The sequence below is a fragment of the Sinocyclocheilus grahami genome, unplaced genomic scaffold, assembly GCF_001515645.1.
Source record: "Sinocyclocheilus grahami isolate Dianchi unplaced genomic scaffold, SAMN03320097.WGS_v1.1 scaffold133.1, whole genome shotgun sequence".
Taxonomy (NCBI): Eukaryota; Metazoa; Chordata; class Actinopteri; order Cypriniformes; family Cyprinidae; genus Sinocyclocheilus; species Sinocyclocheilus grahami.
In genome coordinates, this window is record NW_015505312.1 from 1,146,513 (window position 1) to 1,162,663 (window position 16,151).

General features: G+C 36.7%; 3 protein-coding genes across 3 annotated transcripts; all 3 read right to left on the reverse strand.

Annotated features, from left to right (window-relative positions):
- Nucleotides 1-1,432: 1,432 nt before the first annotated feature.
- Nucleotides 1,433-5,197, reverse strand: mxh (myxovirus (influenza virus) resistance H). Its single transcript, XM_016279771.1, has 13 exons — nt 5,148-5,197; nt 4,796-4,992; nt 4,574-4,711; nt 4,269-4,423; nt 3,803-3,941; nt 3,508-3,706; nt 3,339-3,417; nt 3,141-3,263; nt 2,910-3,042; nt 2,271-2,429; nt 2,105-2,181; nt 1,750-2,007; nt 1,433-1,657 (listed from the first exon to the last, which is right to left on the reverse strand). Exons 1-13 carry the CDS (start codon nt 5,195-5,197, stop codon nt 1,433-1,435), a joined length of 1,932 nt encoding a protein of 643 aa, XP_016135257.1.
- Nucleotides 5,198-7,581: 2,384 nt separating this feature from the next.
- On the reverse strand, nt 7,582-10,273 carry LOC107590820 (uncharacterized). Its single transcript, XM_016279736.1, has 4 exons — nt 10,131-10,273; nt 9,716-9,809; nt 8,645-8,738; nt 7,582-8,464 (listed from the first exon to the last, which is right to left on the reverse strand). The coding sequence occupies exons 1-4, from the start codon at nt 10,150-10,152 to the stop codon at nt 7,757-7,759; spliced, it is 918 nt and encodes a 305-aa protein (XP_016135222.1). The 5' UTR covers nt 10,153-10,273; the 3' UTR covers nt 7,582-7,756.
- A 934-nt stretch (nt 10,274-11,207) lies between these two features.
- LOC107590857 (uncharacterized) lies at nt 11,208-13,023 on the reverse strand. Its single transcript, XM_016279782.1, has 4 exons — nt 12,706-13,023; nt 12,533-12,626; nt 12,357-12,444; nt 11,208-12,270 (listed from the first exon to the last, which is right to left on the reverse strand). The coding sequence occupies exons 1-4, from the start codon at nt 12,743-12,745 to the stop codon at nt 11,578-11,580; spliced, it is 915 nt and encodes a 304-aa protein (XP_016135268.1). The 5' UTR covers nt 12,746-13,023; the 3' UTR covers nt 11,208-11,577.
- Between the last annotated feature and the right edge of the window lie 3,128 nt (nt 13,024-16,151).

The window sequence follows — 16,151 nt, forward strand, 5'->3', positions numbered from 1 at the left end:
ATATATATATATATATATATATATATATATACACACATACGTACCTATACAAATTCCCGAATGCATTTATACCCACATGTCACTATTAAGATACTTGACAGTGAAATCATTTAACTGACTAAAACATCGAATATTCGAATACAAGAAGTTACTAGTGACTATTACACCTCTTGTCTCTCAGGATACTGCTTGTTCCCTAACATAAACATAAGCAAGAACTAAACAAAGGCCATAGTACAATAACCTAATTGTCGGATATTTTATAATTATTTGTTGAAGAATTAAACAATATATAAAATTATTTAAAACTCTCAGAGTGCACCCCTAATCTTGACCCCTATGCCAATATGTCAAGATTGTCAAAGAATATCAAAATTGTTAATTAAGGATTTTATTGGGTTCCATATTCTTGAAAATATTTTTTGTCTATCTGATATCTTATATCTCAGCTCTTCTAAGGGTAACACATAGCTTAAGTCTCTTAGCCAAACTTCGAATACAGGCACAGATTCAGACTTCCATTTCTGTAAAATTGCCTTTTTTGCGAAGATCATGCATAAAGAAACAGCCTGTGACACATATTTACGTCCTATATCTGAGGTATCTCCAAAAATACCCAATTTTGGCTCAGGTGACACATTCATTTTATATGCCTCTGAAATAAATCTGAATATACTTTGCCAGAATGGTCTAATTTTATGTCCAAAATAAATGAGACAACGTGCCTTCTGAGATTTTACATTTGTTACATATTGAGGATACATTTGGGAAAATCTTATGTAGTTTGGTTTTCGAATAATGAAGTCTGTGAATAACTTTGAATTGAATCACACTATGCCTTGCGTTAATAGAGCATTCGTGAATTTCGTTAAGACATACTTCCCATGACTCCCCAGACAATTCTATACCAAGTTCCTTTTCCCATTCTTGCCTAATGTGATCAGTGTTTACATTCACCTTATCCAACAGTGCCTCGTTCTATTGAACTGCGATTACATATAATTTCAAGAGTTTGATGTATAGCCCTTTTTTCAAAACCAGTGAAATTTTTTCCTAGTAAAGGAGTAAATTGTTTCCTAGTAAAATCTCTAATTTGTAAATACCGGAAAAAAATCTGTAGATAAAAGATCATATTTCAATTTAAGTTGACTAAATGAGCAAAATTTATTCTCAATATATAAATCTCTTATGGAAATTAAACCCTTTTGCTTCCATTGGGAGAAAACATTGTCTTGTAAGCCAGGGGTAAAGGTCTGGTTTTTACAAATCGGGCTGTCCAAATATATATGTGGAAGATCCAAAAATGATTTAATCTGTTTCCAAATCTTTAGAGAGTTATTTATTACTATTTGTTCTTTAATTTTGATATTTCTTTGGCTGATGACTTTAAAAGTGATCAAGCATATGACAAAAAATAGAGGCAACTTCTGTCTCAGAGGTAAATACTGATACGTTCTTGTGCCAGGCGCAGTCTCTCCATGCGTTGGTGTAAGTCTGCTCTCTTCCGTCCAGCTTCTGTGTCCTCCACGAGCAGCTTCACAACATCAGCTCCATCCCGCAGGTCCATAGAATGAGCCCGCAGCATCACGGCAGCTTCCTTCAGTATGAACAGCAAGATTACCATGGGAATGTAGTCGGCCAGACGCTGATACACTATCTGATGGATTGAGAGATCATGTGGGAGGTTTTCAGTGCATTCAATTCCAAAAACACAAGCAGTTAACATTAAAATCAAGAACTGATTTAAACCTCGTAGTAGATGATCAGTTTATCAGGCGTCAAGCTCCTGGTGTCAAAAACAGCACAGTTGTGGGGTGAGGTTGCGTTTTCTCCCATATCCAAACTAACGGTCTCGTACTCCTGTCGCTTTTCCACAAACTTGAAGTCTACAATTTTCTGATTAAAAATGGGATCCTGCGTGTACACAAGTTTCTCCATGTTAATGTACTCATGGATCCTCTTCTCCACCTTGCTTTCTTGCTTTGATTGAATGTCGTCAATATGGTTCTAAGGGAATAAACACCAGAAATGTAATGAAATGTAAAATAAAATGTAGACTTTAATTGTCTATTTAATATAATCAAAAATTGTCAATTTAACCTACCAGTATTATGTGTCTCAGATGAGGGTAGTTTGGGAAACACAGCTCACACATGACCATGAACTCCTTCTGCACAATACCTAAGATATTAAATGAAAACTGTAATTATTAATCATATCAAATGTAATCCACGTATAATGTAAATACAAGCTAATTTCCAAATATCAACCTCGGATGAACTTCAAAGTATCCAAAGCAGGTTGTTTAAGGTCTCCAACATGTTTCTTCACCATTGATTCATACACACAGTAGTCACTGAAGGTCACCAGTTCTCTCCCACGATGGGCCTCGTCATATTTTTCAGTCATCTGTTTTACGGACTCTCTGACTAAAATCAAATAAACCTACAATAGTCATCTCAAATTATAAGGTTACAAGTGAATAGTGACAGTTTTGTATGTAAAAATAAAGCAGTCATCACCCCACTTGTTCCAGAAAAGCTGTATGTCTTTGTATTAGTGGAGGAGAATTTCTAGTGACTCTTTCTGCAGGTACAACATTATTCCAGTAGGTGGCGACAAGTCTTTATGAGTGAATTACCTCATTGCCGGAGGTAACGATTGGCCAGTAACTGGCAATATTATACCAAATATATAAGTTAGGCTACTCAATATTTACTTCTTGCTCATTGGACTGTTGTATAAAGCAATTTCTCGCTCGCAATTATATTGTTGGTCTAAATGTATCAACAACAGCCTCATTCGCGCTTAATTATGCAATGATGACAGAATGTCATACAGGTGAACTGTACCTGTGTTGTACATTGTGTCCAATCATACTAAGATTGTTATGTATCAATTTTACGTACATGATGCTTTGGAGCTACTCAGATGACATTCCCATTGCTTGAACACTGGTCGAAGGTACGAATAGAGGTTCCCAGTGTCTGAGTCTCCTGTTCTACACAACTCGCTTATCTGGTCACTGAACTCCAAGATTTTCTACACATACAACAAAAGTAAGTTCAAGTGTGTACATTTCAGTCAGGCTAGTTTCAGATATTGGACAATATAAGTAATGAAACTTTCCCTTACTGTACCTTGCTGAGATAAGGCCCCATTCGCTCAGGTTCTAAAGGAGGACCATCAGAATAATTCTTAAGCTCAACCCTCACTGCAGACAAGTGGATATGAATTTGATCTCTTAGAGATGGAAGTGAAGACTGTAAAATAAGGAATAACTCATGAGTTTAGTGTTTAGAGTAAGTTTCGGCATATTTCATCATGTTTACACTTGCCTTGATATGTCCGACCAGCTCTTTAGTGAGTCTGGTGGAAAGGCAGGGTATTGTGGCCCTCTGCTCCTCAAGAAGATAACTGGTGGAGACAGGAGCACTCTTAAATGTCTTTGAACATTACATAAAATAACAAATAATTGAATATGTATAATTTCTACTAATTCAATACCTGAACTGTGTGTGTTTGGCGAAAAACTCTTTTTCCTGTCTTGTGGCTTCAACCAGAGAAACGTTTTCATTGATGTCACTCTGGCCTCTGCATCGGACAATGGTGTAGCCCTTCTTGAGAGGAACCACTTTACCCTGCAGTACTTGTAAGATGTCGGCCTCTGCTCCTTTATCTATCAGGTCTGGCTTTGTCAGTATTGCTGAAGCAATAAAAAAGTTTTTGAATAGATATGAATGAAATTGCTCTGCACACTCTAATGTGAAAATTAAACTGTAGTTCATATGAAAAGTTATACCTAAAGTCCTTAAGCCATCAGGATCGACACCCTGAGCCATTCTAAGCGCTTCCGTGGTTGCGATGTCGACATTGCAGGGAACAACAACCAAATTAATGGTTTCTTTTTTGGAAGTGAATTTCAATATCAGGCGTCGAATCTGCAGTTAATCAAAGGTAGTGATTACACATTTTATGCTACATTAGCATGCTACATTATTATGCACGTGACATCACGTTGCAGGTTTAATTCAAGTGCCATCCAGATATCAATTTGAAAGTATAAATGTATTTTATATTATATTTTATTAAATCCTTTCTTAAATGTTATTTAAAAATTTCAAATTGAATTACATAATTATTTGGCATTTTTAATTCAGTTTTGTGTAAACAATTTATTTTGCTTTTGCAGAATTTGTACAAGGAACCGAATGCATAAATATATGGGATTATTTACAATGACCAATTAATCAGTATTTTCTTCTCACCTGGTCTCCAATGTCTTCCGGTTGTCCTTTCACAGGTACTCTTGTTATTCCAGGCAGATCGATCAGCGTGAGGTCGCACACATCAGGCGATGTGATCTCCAAACTGATGAGATCATCGCAGATTCCTACTCCATCTCCAGCAAGCATATTCTGTGCTGTAAAAGACAAACACTTACTTACTCAACCTTCATTTATCATGTAAGTAATATTTTAACTAATAAGAACTTGTAGAACTGTCATTGTATATCCCATAATGATTATAATTATAACTTAGTAATGATATTTAGCTTTATATACAGCCTCACCCCTTCTGACGTAACTTTCAACTTGTGCGGGATCATGAAACGTCTCACGCACTTCATTGTAGGAGATTATGGCGGTCCAGCCGGTACCATTAATAAGTTTTCGAAGTTTAAGCTCCAGTGGACAGCGGGTGACAATACCTGAATGGACCATATATATATATTTATTTATATATATATGTTTGTATACATAAATTAATTATGTATTGTAGGTGTACAACGTACCACTCCCACGAGGTAAAGCGACTCCTGATAGCGCCTCTAATACAGAACTTTTCCCTGAGCTCTGGTCTCCCACCACTGCAATGGACGGCAATGCAAGTTCCTTCTCAATGCCGATTCGCCTCATGAAGTCAATCATCTCAATATAGGGCCGAACCTGTGCCTCCCACTGCTGCAGAAATATTCCACTGTTCTCGGGACTTAAAAAAACACACCTTCAACAATTAGACTGCATTTCTATAAAATGAGAAGCGTTGATGATTTGTAGGTAATTTTATCTGTGATTTATCCGTTTAAGCGCAGAATAGGCCTATATGTTTTAATCAATCAATCAATCAATCAAGGTTTTCCTTACCCATTTTCATCTGAAGAATCGAAATCCAGTATTTCTGGTGAGCTGTCCATGACTGAAAGGAAATAAATCTCACAGAATGATCCTAAAGTTGTTATTATATAAAAAGTTAATATATATATATAAAGAGCTTTCTTTTAGAATGTTCAGATGAGAACTTAAGATTTGCGTAAAATATGTCGGAATCAATTCAAGCTTGCTCTGAAGTCCTCAGACGACCAAACTTCAGGCAAATAAATGTCAAATGCATACTGTGAACCTTAGCAGAAATTAGCTTTACAAAAAGGAAGTAGTCAGCACTTGAGCTGACCTTGAGTTCAGAAAAAAACAAGGGAAGAACAGAATGCAAATATACTGTGATTTTGGCAGAATTTTTATGGGAAGTAGCCAATTTGTATGTCCACTATATATGTGTATGTTTCATTTTGTTTTGTTTGTTTTTTTATTATTTTATAACACTTATATCACACTTGGAAAATAATTATTCTCTTAAATTCCATTTTTAACAGTTAAACAGAACCAGATTCCACCATGAATAAATTAATTAAATATAATCGCTGTGCTATGATAATATTTAAGAGACCTGAATGAGGAAGCAATGACCACAAAGCTGACTTGCAAAGTCTAAAACAAGATATTAGCATTTGAAGTTTAACACAAACCTGCAATGCAGTTTTGGTAAATCATTTGCATAAAGAAAAAAAAGCTCTCTTGGTTTATGGGTTGCAGCACAAGTTATAATATAACGTATAATTTATTATAAAATTACTGTAGATCTACAACCTCAACATACTATTTAAAAAGGTTTTTTCTCCATTGTATGACTACTTGTGACTTTAACTTGAGCGCTGCATGTTTAGAACACTGTCAGCAAAAAACGTGCACAACAAAAACTTTTTTTTTGTTAATAGTGTAAAAATATATAAAGCACTGCTCACACAGACATCATTTTCAAACCAAGCAGCTTTCTATTGGTCAGTTCTCCGAATCTGCATGACAAACTTTAACCCCAAGGCAAAATCTGCATGAGGAAATCTTTCACAATCATGTGGATTCCTATTGAAATGACCATATTTCACCCTTAGCGGTACATGTGACTGCATGTATGTATGTACACTGAACAAAATTATAAACGCAACACTTTTGTTTTTGCCCCCATTTTTCATGAGCTGAACTCAAAGATCAAAGACTTTTTCTATGTACACGAAAGGCCTATTTCTCTCAAATATTGTTCACAAATCTGTCTAAATCTGTGTTAGTGAGCACTTCTCCTTTGCCAAGATAATCCATCCACCTCACAGGTGTGGCATATCAAGATGCTGATTAGACAGCATGATTATTGCACAGGTGTGCCTTAGGCTGGCCACAATAAAAGGCCACTCTAAAATGTGCACTTTTATCACACAGCACAATGCCACAGTTTTGAGCATCGCAAGTTTTGAGGGAGCGTGCAATTGGCATGCTGACAGTAGGAATGTCCACCAGAGCTGTTGCCTGTGAATTGAATGTTCATTTCTCTACCATAAGCCGTCTCCAAAGGCGTTTCAGAGAATTTGGCAGTACATCCAACCGGTCTCACAACCACAGACCACGTGTAACCACACCAGCCCAGGACCTCCGCATCCAGCATCTTCACCTCCAAGATCGTCTGAGACCAGCCACCCGGACAGCTGCTGCAACAGTGGGTTTGCATGACCAAAGAATTTCTGCACAAACTGTCAGAAACCGTCTCAGGGAAGCTCATCTGCATGCTCGTCGTCCTCATCGGGGTCTCAACCTGACTGCAGTTCAATGCTCACATTCGATGGCGTCTGGCACTTTGGAGAGGTGTTCTCTTCACGGATGAATCCCGAACCCCCCCAATACAGTAAAACTGCACATTTCAGAGTGGCATTTTATTGTGGCCAGCCTAAGGCACACCTGTGCAATAATCATGCTGTCTAATCAGCATCTTGATATGCCACGTGACACCTGTGAGGTGGATGGATTATCTCGGCAAAGGAGAAGTGCTCACTAACACAGATTTAGACAGATTTGTGAACAATATTTGAGAGAAATAGGCCTTTTGTGTACATAGAAAAAGTCTTAGATCTTTGAGTTCAGCTCATGAAAAATGGGGGCAAAAACAAAAGTGTTGCGTTTATAATTTTGTTCAGTGTATATAATATTAAGTATGTTAATATAATATTGTGTTTAGCACACTACACTAGAGAGTGGAGTTATGGTAAATCGGGTATTCAATTTGTCACAATTTGTTTCCAGTTTTAAAACAATTGTCTGCGAATAAAAGACCTTGAAAAAAACATTTTCTATTAACTCTTGGTCATCCATAAAAAGAAACAAGAGTGAGTCTAAAGATTTTAAAGCACTAAATAAATATGAAAGACAAAAGACTGAAACAATAACTTTAATCTCAATGCATCCAAGGACCTGAAAATAAGGGGGAATAAACTTAACATGAATTATCCATTATGTATTGTACTGAACTACAATGAACTCTAGAACTACAGCTCTGAACATATTTAACCATGCAACTTAACCTTGAAACGCTTTAAGTACGTTATTATTTTAAATACCCTCAGAACAAGCAACACTGACAGTTTTCAGTGATTTCAAAATCTCTCGATTAGTTTTTCAAACAAAAATATTAATCTTTTTCTGTCCTCGGCATATGGGGAGTCTAGTTCAGTGTGTCCTGTGCCATTTGTCCCAAGAGCCATGGCGGTGAAAGTCTCTCTGTCTCTTTCAAGGGCCGCTCTGTCCCGCTCCAGTCTTGCTCTGTCCTGTCCCAGCGAGGCTCTTTCCCGGTCAATCGCAGCTCGGTCCTTTTCCAGCTGCGCTCTGTCTCTCTCCAACGCCGTTTTCTCCCTCTCTGCGATGGCCTTCTCGCGCTCCAGCAGCACTCGCTCTCGGTCCAGGTCTGCGTGCTCCTTCTCCAGCAGCTGTCGCTCTCGTTTGAGTTTGGCTCTTTCGAAGTGCAGCTCATCTTGAGTCTCTGGAGTGCTTTTTTCCACGGGTCTCCCTCTCACGCTTTCTGCTGTATCTGATGAGGGTCCTCCATCAGCTACCGTTGTTTGAGTATTGACCTCGATTACTGAATGTGTCAGTAATTCCAGAATATCACTCCCCATTTCTACTTGATACATCTTCTTGCTGGGCTGGGCTGCACATTCGGACTCATCGGCCAGGTCGGTCAGTAAGGTCGGTTTAGGAGGGTCGGCGTCAGTGGGATCGCCATCTACGGCCTTCTCCATGAGTCTGAACCACCGCCAGGATTCTGGTTTAACTGTTTCAACGTCCTTCGCGAGAGCTTTTAAAACCTAGGGGTGAAAGGTAGAGAAAAATACATCAGGAGAATTGCATGTATACATGTTTCTAAGTAGATTTGTTTCAAAGTAGATTTTTATACTTTTTGAAGAACATAAAGAATGGTGTGCAACTATTAAACAAGTAAATAATTATAATTGAATATAAAGACAGATTCTATGTGTCCATCTTACCTTGTATTTGCATTTTAAATTCTCCCACTTTCGTTTTGCTCTTTGAGAAGTAATATTTCCATCCAGGTTGGATTTTGTCTCTTGTATGAATAGACTACAGAAAAAAAACACTTTGTGAATTTCTCTTTGAAAACTGCTCATAAAAAAGAAAATCCTTGGGTTTTAAAATTGATGACCCCTAGGGGGCTACATAGAGTTTGGTCGACACCCATGTCAGTGAAAATTTGAGATTTATTTATTTATTATTTTATTTTGTCTATTTATTTATTTATTTTACAAAACTCTCATAAAGTGTTTCCTTATGATATTAATTTAATTTTTCTATTATTAAGTTTATCATTTTATTTGTATATTTTTAGATTATTATGGAATTAATATTTTAAAACATTAATTTCTAAAAACTACTTGGAAATCATGAATTCATTCTACCATTATTTGGCTGTTTATTTCTAATGAGTTTCTCCTTGCCATTGCAACCTTTATCTTACTTGTTGGATGCTGTAGTGAAATAATCGCTTTACATTTGCTTTTAACTATATTTAGTGTAAAAACAAAACAAACAAAATAATATATATATATATATATATATATATATATAAAATAACCCAATTTATTTAATTATTTAATTTTTATTTAATTAAAGTTTTACTTTTAAGTGGGTATAAAATACAGAATTAAATATATCTAAATATAACTAAATAGTAACCTAATATTTTTCAATATTACATATTATACATTCAAATATTATTATACAAACATATACATTTGTATATAAATACATTAATACATTATAAAGCCAATAATTAAAATAATAATATAATTAGATACCAACATTTTTATTGCTAATTTTACATAGTATAAATGGATTATCATATATGAATCATCTGTCATTATATATTAGAAAGGGGGTCAGCATAAATGGGGATCCCTGATATTAAAAGTTTGAAAACCCCTTCATTATGAGTTATCTGTTATAAAACAATAACAACAACAATTGGATACGCACGCACGACATGTACTGCAGATGTCAAATGAATCACATATTGCATATGAATCACAATGAGTACATACTCCCAGCCATTTCTGCATGTGTTCCTCCAGCCTGAGAATAAATAGCCATGGGACATGCGCCACCTGATCAGTGTCTCAGTGTCCTTGTGGGACCCTGAAACAGAACAGCGGTGCAGACGAACAGTCCGGCATGAATTCACTGTAGCTTTGGTGCTGCTGTAACATGTGATTTTATATGCAAAACAAACCGCCCAGTCAAGCCACACCATAAACACTGACAACTGTCAAGTCTGAAATTATAGTAATAAATCCTTATTTATTAACCGAAAGCAGCTACACATACCAAGTGCATTAACGTTAACCCGGTTTTAAATCCACCGTGAATTTTATATATAAGCTCATAAAAGAGAGTTAAGGTAATGTGCGAAAGTTTTGCATGCGTGCACACAGTGCAGCTTTACACAATGACACTCACACTGTTGAGATGGTAGCGCCATTTCTTAAAGGGAGAGAGGCGGCCAAACTCCTCTTATGAGATATACAGTAATACCATGAATATTATTATTATCTTTCACTTCTTCAACAATCGTTTGCGTCTCTATTGCGGACAGCACTTCTTCACAGCTTTTCCAGTTTCTAACAGACGGACCAATGATATTAGGTCATTGCCCTCTAGCGGTCAGGAGACAAACAACTCAGGTATACTGCATAAAAATGATCTCACTAAAATAAGCATCAATTCATTTTCATCTTTAGTTATAGATTATATATCTACAAGTTTTATAAGACATCGAGTCATAAAAATGCTGAAACCTCTAATCCACAGAAGGGCTATTATTGTCATCTAAAACAAACAAAAGTTTTTTTTAAATAAAGCTGAAATAAAATACAACAAACATTAGATTCAAAATGTAAACTAAATGAAAATAAAATTACTAAAATTACTGGAATTAAACCTAAATCGTATTTTTTCTTTTTTTAAACCAAAGATCAAACAAAAGCACATAACAAAATTACTGAAAATTAAACTAAAAGGAACATGAAAACTGAAAATAAAAGATCATTCAAAATATAAATAATATAGCATATTAATAACACTAAATTAACAATGATCAAAGTTTTCTCAATTCTTTTTTGAATTACACCCATTTAAAAATAGATTTCATTACAAATTTGTATCTGCAATATTTATTGCACACTATACAAATATAAGATAATAATATACATTGTTTTATTTTATTTGTGATGTAAACAAAAGTGAAGTAAAGTTTCTCTGGTGTATATTTTTCAGCGTTGGTTTATTTGTGAAACCACAAACCTAAAACATGTATAGATGTAAACCATAGTTAACCAAGTTTTGACTACAAAAAGAAGTTAAATTAATGCCTACGAGAAAGATACTGTTTGTTGAACACACATTACCTTTTGTGACTCTATATGGGGTAAGTTGTCTCTACAATAGAACCTGTCATTAAACAGCATTTTACTTTTCAGCAAAGCTTAATTTTCTGAATGGCAAAAAGATGGACCATGAATCTTGTTTTGACATTTATTGTGTGGCACAAATGGTATTCTTTACTTACAGACACGGTTATTGTACATCATTTCAGTAATAAAGCATCACACTCCATGTTTCTTTCAACATTTACAAATCAGTAAACAAATCTCAAAAACATTTAAGTTTAGGGGCCCTTGTGCACTCTCTTAATGTATGTGGAATCTATTATAGACTGTGCATTCGACAAATGCATTCGATTTTGGATCGAAATATACAACAACAAAAAATTTATAATTTTAATTTAAGCAAAATTTTGCCATTTAAATATATCTTCAGACAACAACCCAAGGATTGTTCAGACAATCCAATCAACTCATCGCAGTATCTGTTTTTCCCTGAGGTTTGCCCTCTTCTCAGATCTGCTTCAGACTTTTTCAATCACCCTTTCTAGTAAGAATATTAATCTTTCTCTGTTCTTTTCATGTGGACAGTCCAGCCCGTTGCATCCTGAACTGCTTTTCACGTGATTCGTGATATGCGCCGACCTTCTGTCTCTTTCAAGGGCCACTCTGTCCCTCGCCAAAGCTTCTCTGTCTTTCTGCAGTCGGGCTCGGTCCTGTTCCAAAGACACTTTGTCTCTGTTAACCGCAGCTTTGTCCTTCTCTACCTGGGCTCTGTCCCGCTGAAGCGCCGCTCTTTCCCGATCAACAAGGGCCCTTTCCCGCTCTAGAAGGGCTTTTTCTCGGTCCAGGCCTCCGAGCTCCTTTTCTAGAAGCTGTCTTTCTCTTTGAAGTTTGGTTCTCATGATGTCCAATGGGTGACTTTCTGTCGTCTGCTTGCCTTTTTGTCTTGCCCGCTTAGCCAGATGCGGTCTGGAGGCCGGCGGCACATTCCCCGAAGTTCCTTCCTCTTCCAAGAATTCCAATATTTCCCCTCCGACTTTAATCTGGCGTAGCCTCTTACTAGGATGAGGTGCATTATCATCGTTAGCTTCTGATGTGATCACTTGCTGGCTGATCTTTTCATCAAACTCTTCACCCAGAGCATCATCCATGAGATTGAACCATTTCCAGCAGGTGGGGTTCTTCTCCACACCGGTGGGAGGATATTTTGCATCCTTGAAAGTGTAAAATGCATTAAACTGTTGAATGTGTTCTGTAAAAGTTGGCATTTGAAAAACACAATTAGCAGTGTGAGACCGACCTTATATCTTGCCTTCAGGTTTTCCCACTTTTTGGCAATCTGCTCAGTTGTAATCCTTTCCTCAAGCCCCATTTCTCGGAGTATTGCACTGCAAAAAAATAAAAACAAAATAATATCTTTGAATATGAACACAGGTTGTGAGAAATCAAGGCAAATTTTAAGATTACAAATCTCACCTCCAGGCTGTTTTAGACGAATTTTTCCTCCCGTCAAAAAGCGCCGAGTTGCTCGACCGCAGCTGTATCAGTTTTGTGATATCCTCATTAGACACTAGTGCACATAAAACAGCCAGTTAGTTAGCTTAATGCTCACATTACTAATTAGTTTCGCGCAGAAACGAACGACTTACTTTTATAGATGAGTTTAGAGCTGGTCGACGCCGAATCCATATTTTATATCACTTCGTAAAACAGATTTCTAGGGCCCTTAATAGTGCACGTTGGCAGTGTGATTCTGTTATCATACCCTCCCAGTGAAAATGGCGCCGTACGAGCACAGCCTGGATAGGCTGCCTACTAAGTGCCCGTATTTTGAAGGAGTGAATTTGCGTCCATAAAATGCATATTAAAATATTTCTTGAAATACAAAATTGGTTTGACTTACACAGAATTAGTACGTGTGGTTTGAATATTAAATTCAAGCGCATTAACGAGATCTTTTAATGGCTACTGACTAGGTTAAAAGACCAAACCAAAGACCAAAGAAAGGTAATTAGCATTACATAGGGGCGTGGCTTATTATACCGAAGGGTGTCTCTAATAAGTACAATAATAATTTTAAGCTCTGCTATGTGTATTATTAAAGTCTCTGAGTATCGTTATTATTTTTTAATTATTGTCCAGATCTAGATTAAAGAATCATAGTATTCACAAACAACTGTAATAGGTCTAACCCGAACAGCGCTGAGAAAAATAACAGGCTCCGCGGGACAATACGATCACGTGGCAGTTGTTACTTTTCTCAGCGCTTATCAGAATTGAACAATCAGAGTCGTTTGTGATTACTAGATAAGGATTTTTAAAAATCGTTTAAAAGCGAGATCGCGGCTACGTTTTCCATCTAAGTGTTAACAAATTAAGAGATTTAAACAGTTATTTTTAGTGTACAAATGTATCAAATTAAAACGTCCTGAAATGTGAGTACACTCGCGGTTCTCTAAGCAGCACTGCGCCACCTGGAGGAAGACAACGTTTGTTTCATTGAAATCGTTGCAGCAAGCATTGAAACAAACCAACATTTTCCACCCATCGGTAAAGGTGAGAAATGAGAAGTCTAAGCCGACAAACATAGAGTAGCTATATTAGAAGAGGTATAGGTTGTATTTAGTTATAAGGATATTTTGGTGTATGAAAAGAATAGGCCCAATGAAGACACATACTTGTCACAACTCAGTGGCAGTTCTTGACTACTTGATTTACTAAGGCCTATATTCATAAAATTAATACAATACTCTTAGATCAAATAAACAGCTGCTTTTATCCTACCCAGATCTCAACTAATGCACTTGACCTTTACAAGCCTCTGCTAAACTATTAATAAAAGAGGGGGGCTCCTTCCCTAATGAAGAAACAGTCAACAAGTCCTGTCAGGATGAAGTGTCAACATACAATTCATCAACTAATTGGATGACAGAAAGGTGACCCAGTTAATGTTCAGGGCTGCGTTTCTCAAAAGCATTGCGAGATTTTGTGAGATTTACTTAAGCTTACGATGCTTTTGGGAAACACAGCCCAAGTCTGCCAAGCAGTTATTGCATAAAACTGTCAGATGCATTTAAAAAAGCTGGAAAGTGTGGAGGAAGTGTGGCAGTCCCTCTGTGTCAAAAAAAGTGTGTTGACTGCTTTATACAATACATTTGATTTTTGCAGTGCAGGCAAACAAATATAACTTTTTGATTTTTTTTTTCAATAATGAGTTTCCTAAAATGTTTAAAACATCTAGAACATCTTTCTGTTCTAAAATTCAATTAATCTATAGTACATGTTTCATCTATGTGCTTTGCCATACACTTTTAGAAACAAACATAATGTGGTTTTGGCACAAACAGAATGCCATAATTTTTGACAACAGCCTTCCAAAAATGACAGAACAAGATGACATAAACAATGAACATACACATCAGCATATTCATTTATCTTAAAAGGATAGTTCAACAAAAAATAAATTACATTTATTCAACCTCATGCCGTTCCAAACCTGTATGACTTTCTTTCTTCTGCTGAAGACAAAAGAAAATATTTTGAAGAATGTTGGTAGTTAAACTGATTTGGATCCATTTGACTCCCTTTGTATTGATTAAAAAACAAATGGTTATCATCATTATTCTGAATATCTTCTTTTGTGTTCAGCAGAAGAATGAAAGTCATACAGTTTTGGAAGAACATGAGGTTGAATATTATGGCAGAGTTTCATTTCATTTGAGCAATGACTGTATGGACATATGTATAGTGCAATGCAATGACTCTCACACAGAACAACTCTGTTCCATTGGTCTATCGGCCGCTCTGCTTTATCATATTGATATCCAAAAGCATTTTGCATCATCAGTTCAGTCATGCGAAAGGGTGTCCTTTGTTGTCCAGTGTGGAGCAAGGGGGCTAATCTCTGTGCATATGTCCTTAAAAGCACTGATGCTGTTTTCCTCTTAAATTATTAAGCTTCTTCAGCGGCTTTAAACCATTGAGAGAAGATTAGTGAGGTTATTCTGTGACGGTGTGTTTGTGCATGCGTGTGTGTGCCCATGAAGTGTGTAATGTTGATGGTGTGTGTGTGTCTGTGTCTTCTCCTTTCTGTTCATGCAAGGATGCTATTCGGTGTCTAAATGAGAGCAGTCCAACAGAGGCTGATCGATCCATCTGTGCCAATTAAACCTCATTCCCTTGTCTTTCAGAATCACGTTTGCCGTCACGTCACATTGCATCTGTCACTCAAGAAACCAAAATGGCCATTTTGTACCTAAAATCTAACATCTGGATCAGATACAGGTGTGTATTTAGCCTGTTTAGCTATATAATTAAGATCTTATTAGTGCATGCTTGTGTTTTTATCCTGAACAGAGAGTTTTTGACATGCACTGTATTGTAATTTCCCTCTATGTGAATCTGTGCCTCTTTAATCCAGCAGTCTGTATCCTGTGTTGGGGAAGAAGAGGGGGTTGTATGTGTCTCTGTAATCTTGCTATGTCTGTGTGGAACTGTGTTGGTAATCCTGCTGTGTGTGTGTGCGCGCTCAAGTGTGTTTCTCCAATGTAATCCTATGACAGCGAGCATTTGTGCACGTGAATGGTCGTCAATGTTAAAGCATACATGCCTTATGCGTTTAGCATGATTTTACGTTGTATGGCCTGCCGCACGGGCACACGCTTGACTCCACGTGTGGGCAGGGTTTGACATCATCAGGCGTCATTGCCGTGCTGAGGTGATATATGGGACGGCAGGATCAGCAAAGACATTTGGCTTGATCTCTAACTTTCCAGAGGCGTGGCTGGGGGAAGGGAACGACTGGTTCGGAATGACGAACTGGAATTAGGATAAAGATAGGAAGTAGTCTCAGATCAGCTGTTCCAAATTTTAACCATTATGGAAAAATCTACAAATCTGGTCTCATAGTGTAGATATCTTGTGTTTAATACAAAACAGGAATGTGTAGTAATCCAGGTTTTAGAAGAGGTCAGTAGTGGGTCCTCTGTTGTGAAAAATGAATTTATTATGTAATAATTCATAATTTAAAAGAATATGCTTAGCCTATATATGTATGAACTTTGTTTTAAGACACTTAATTGCATGCTATTTACAA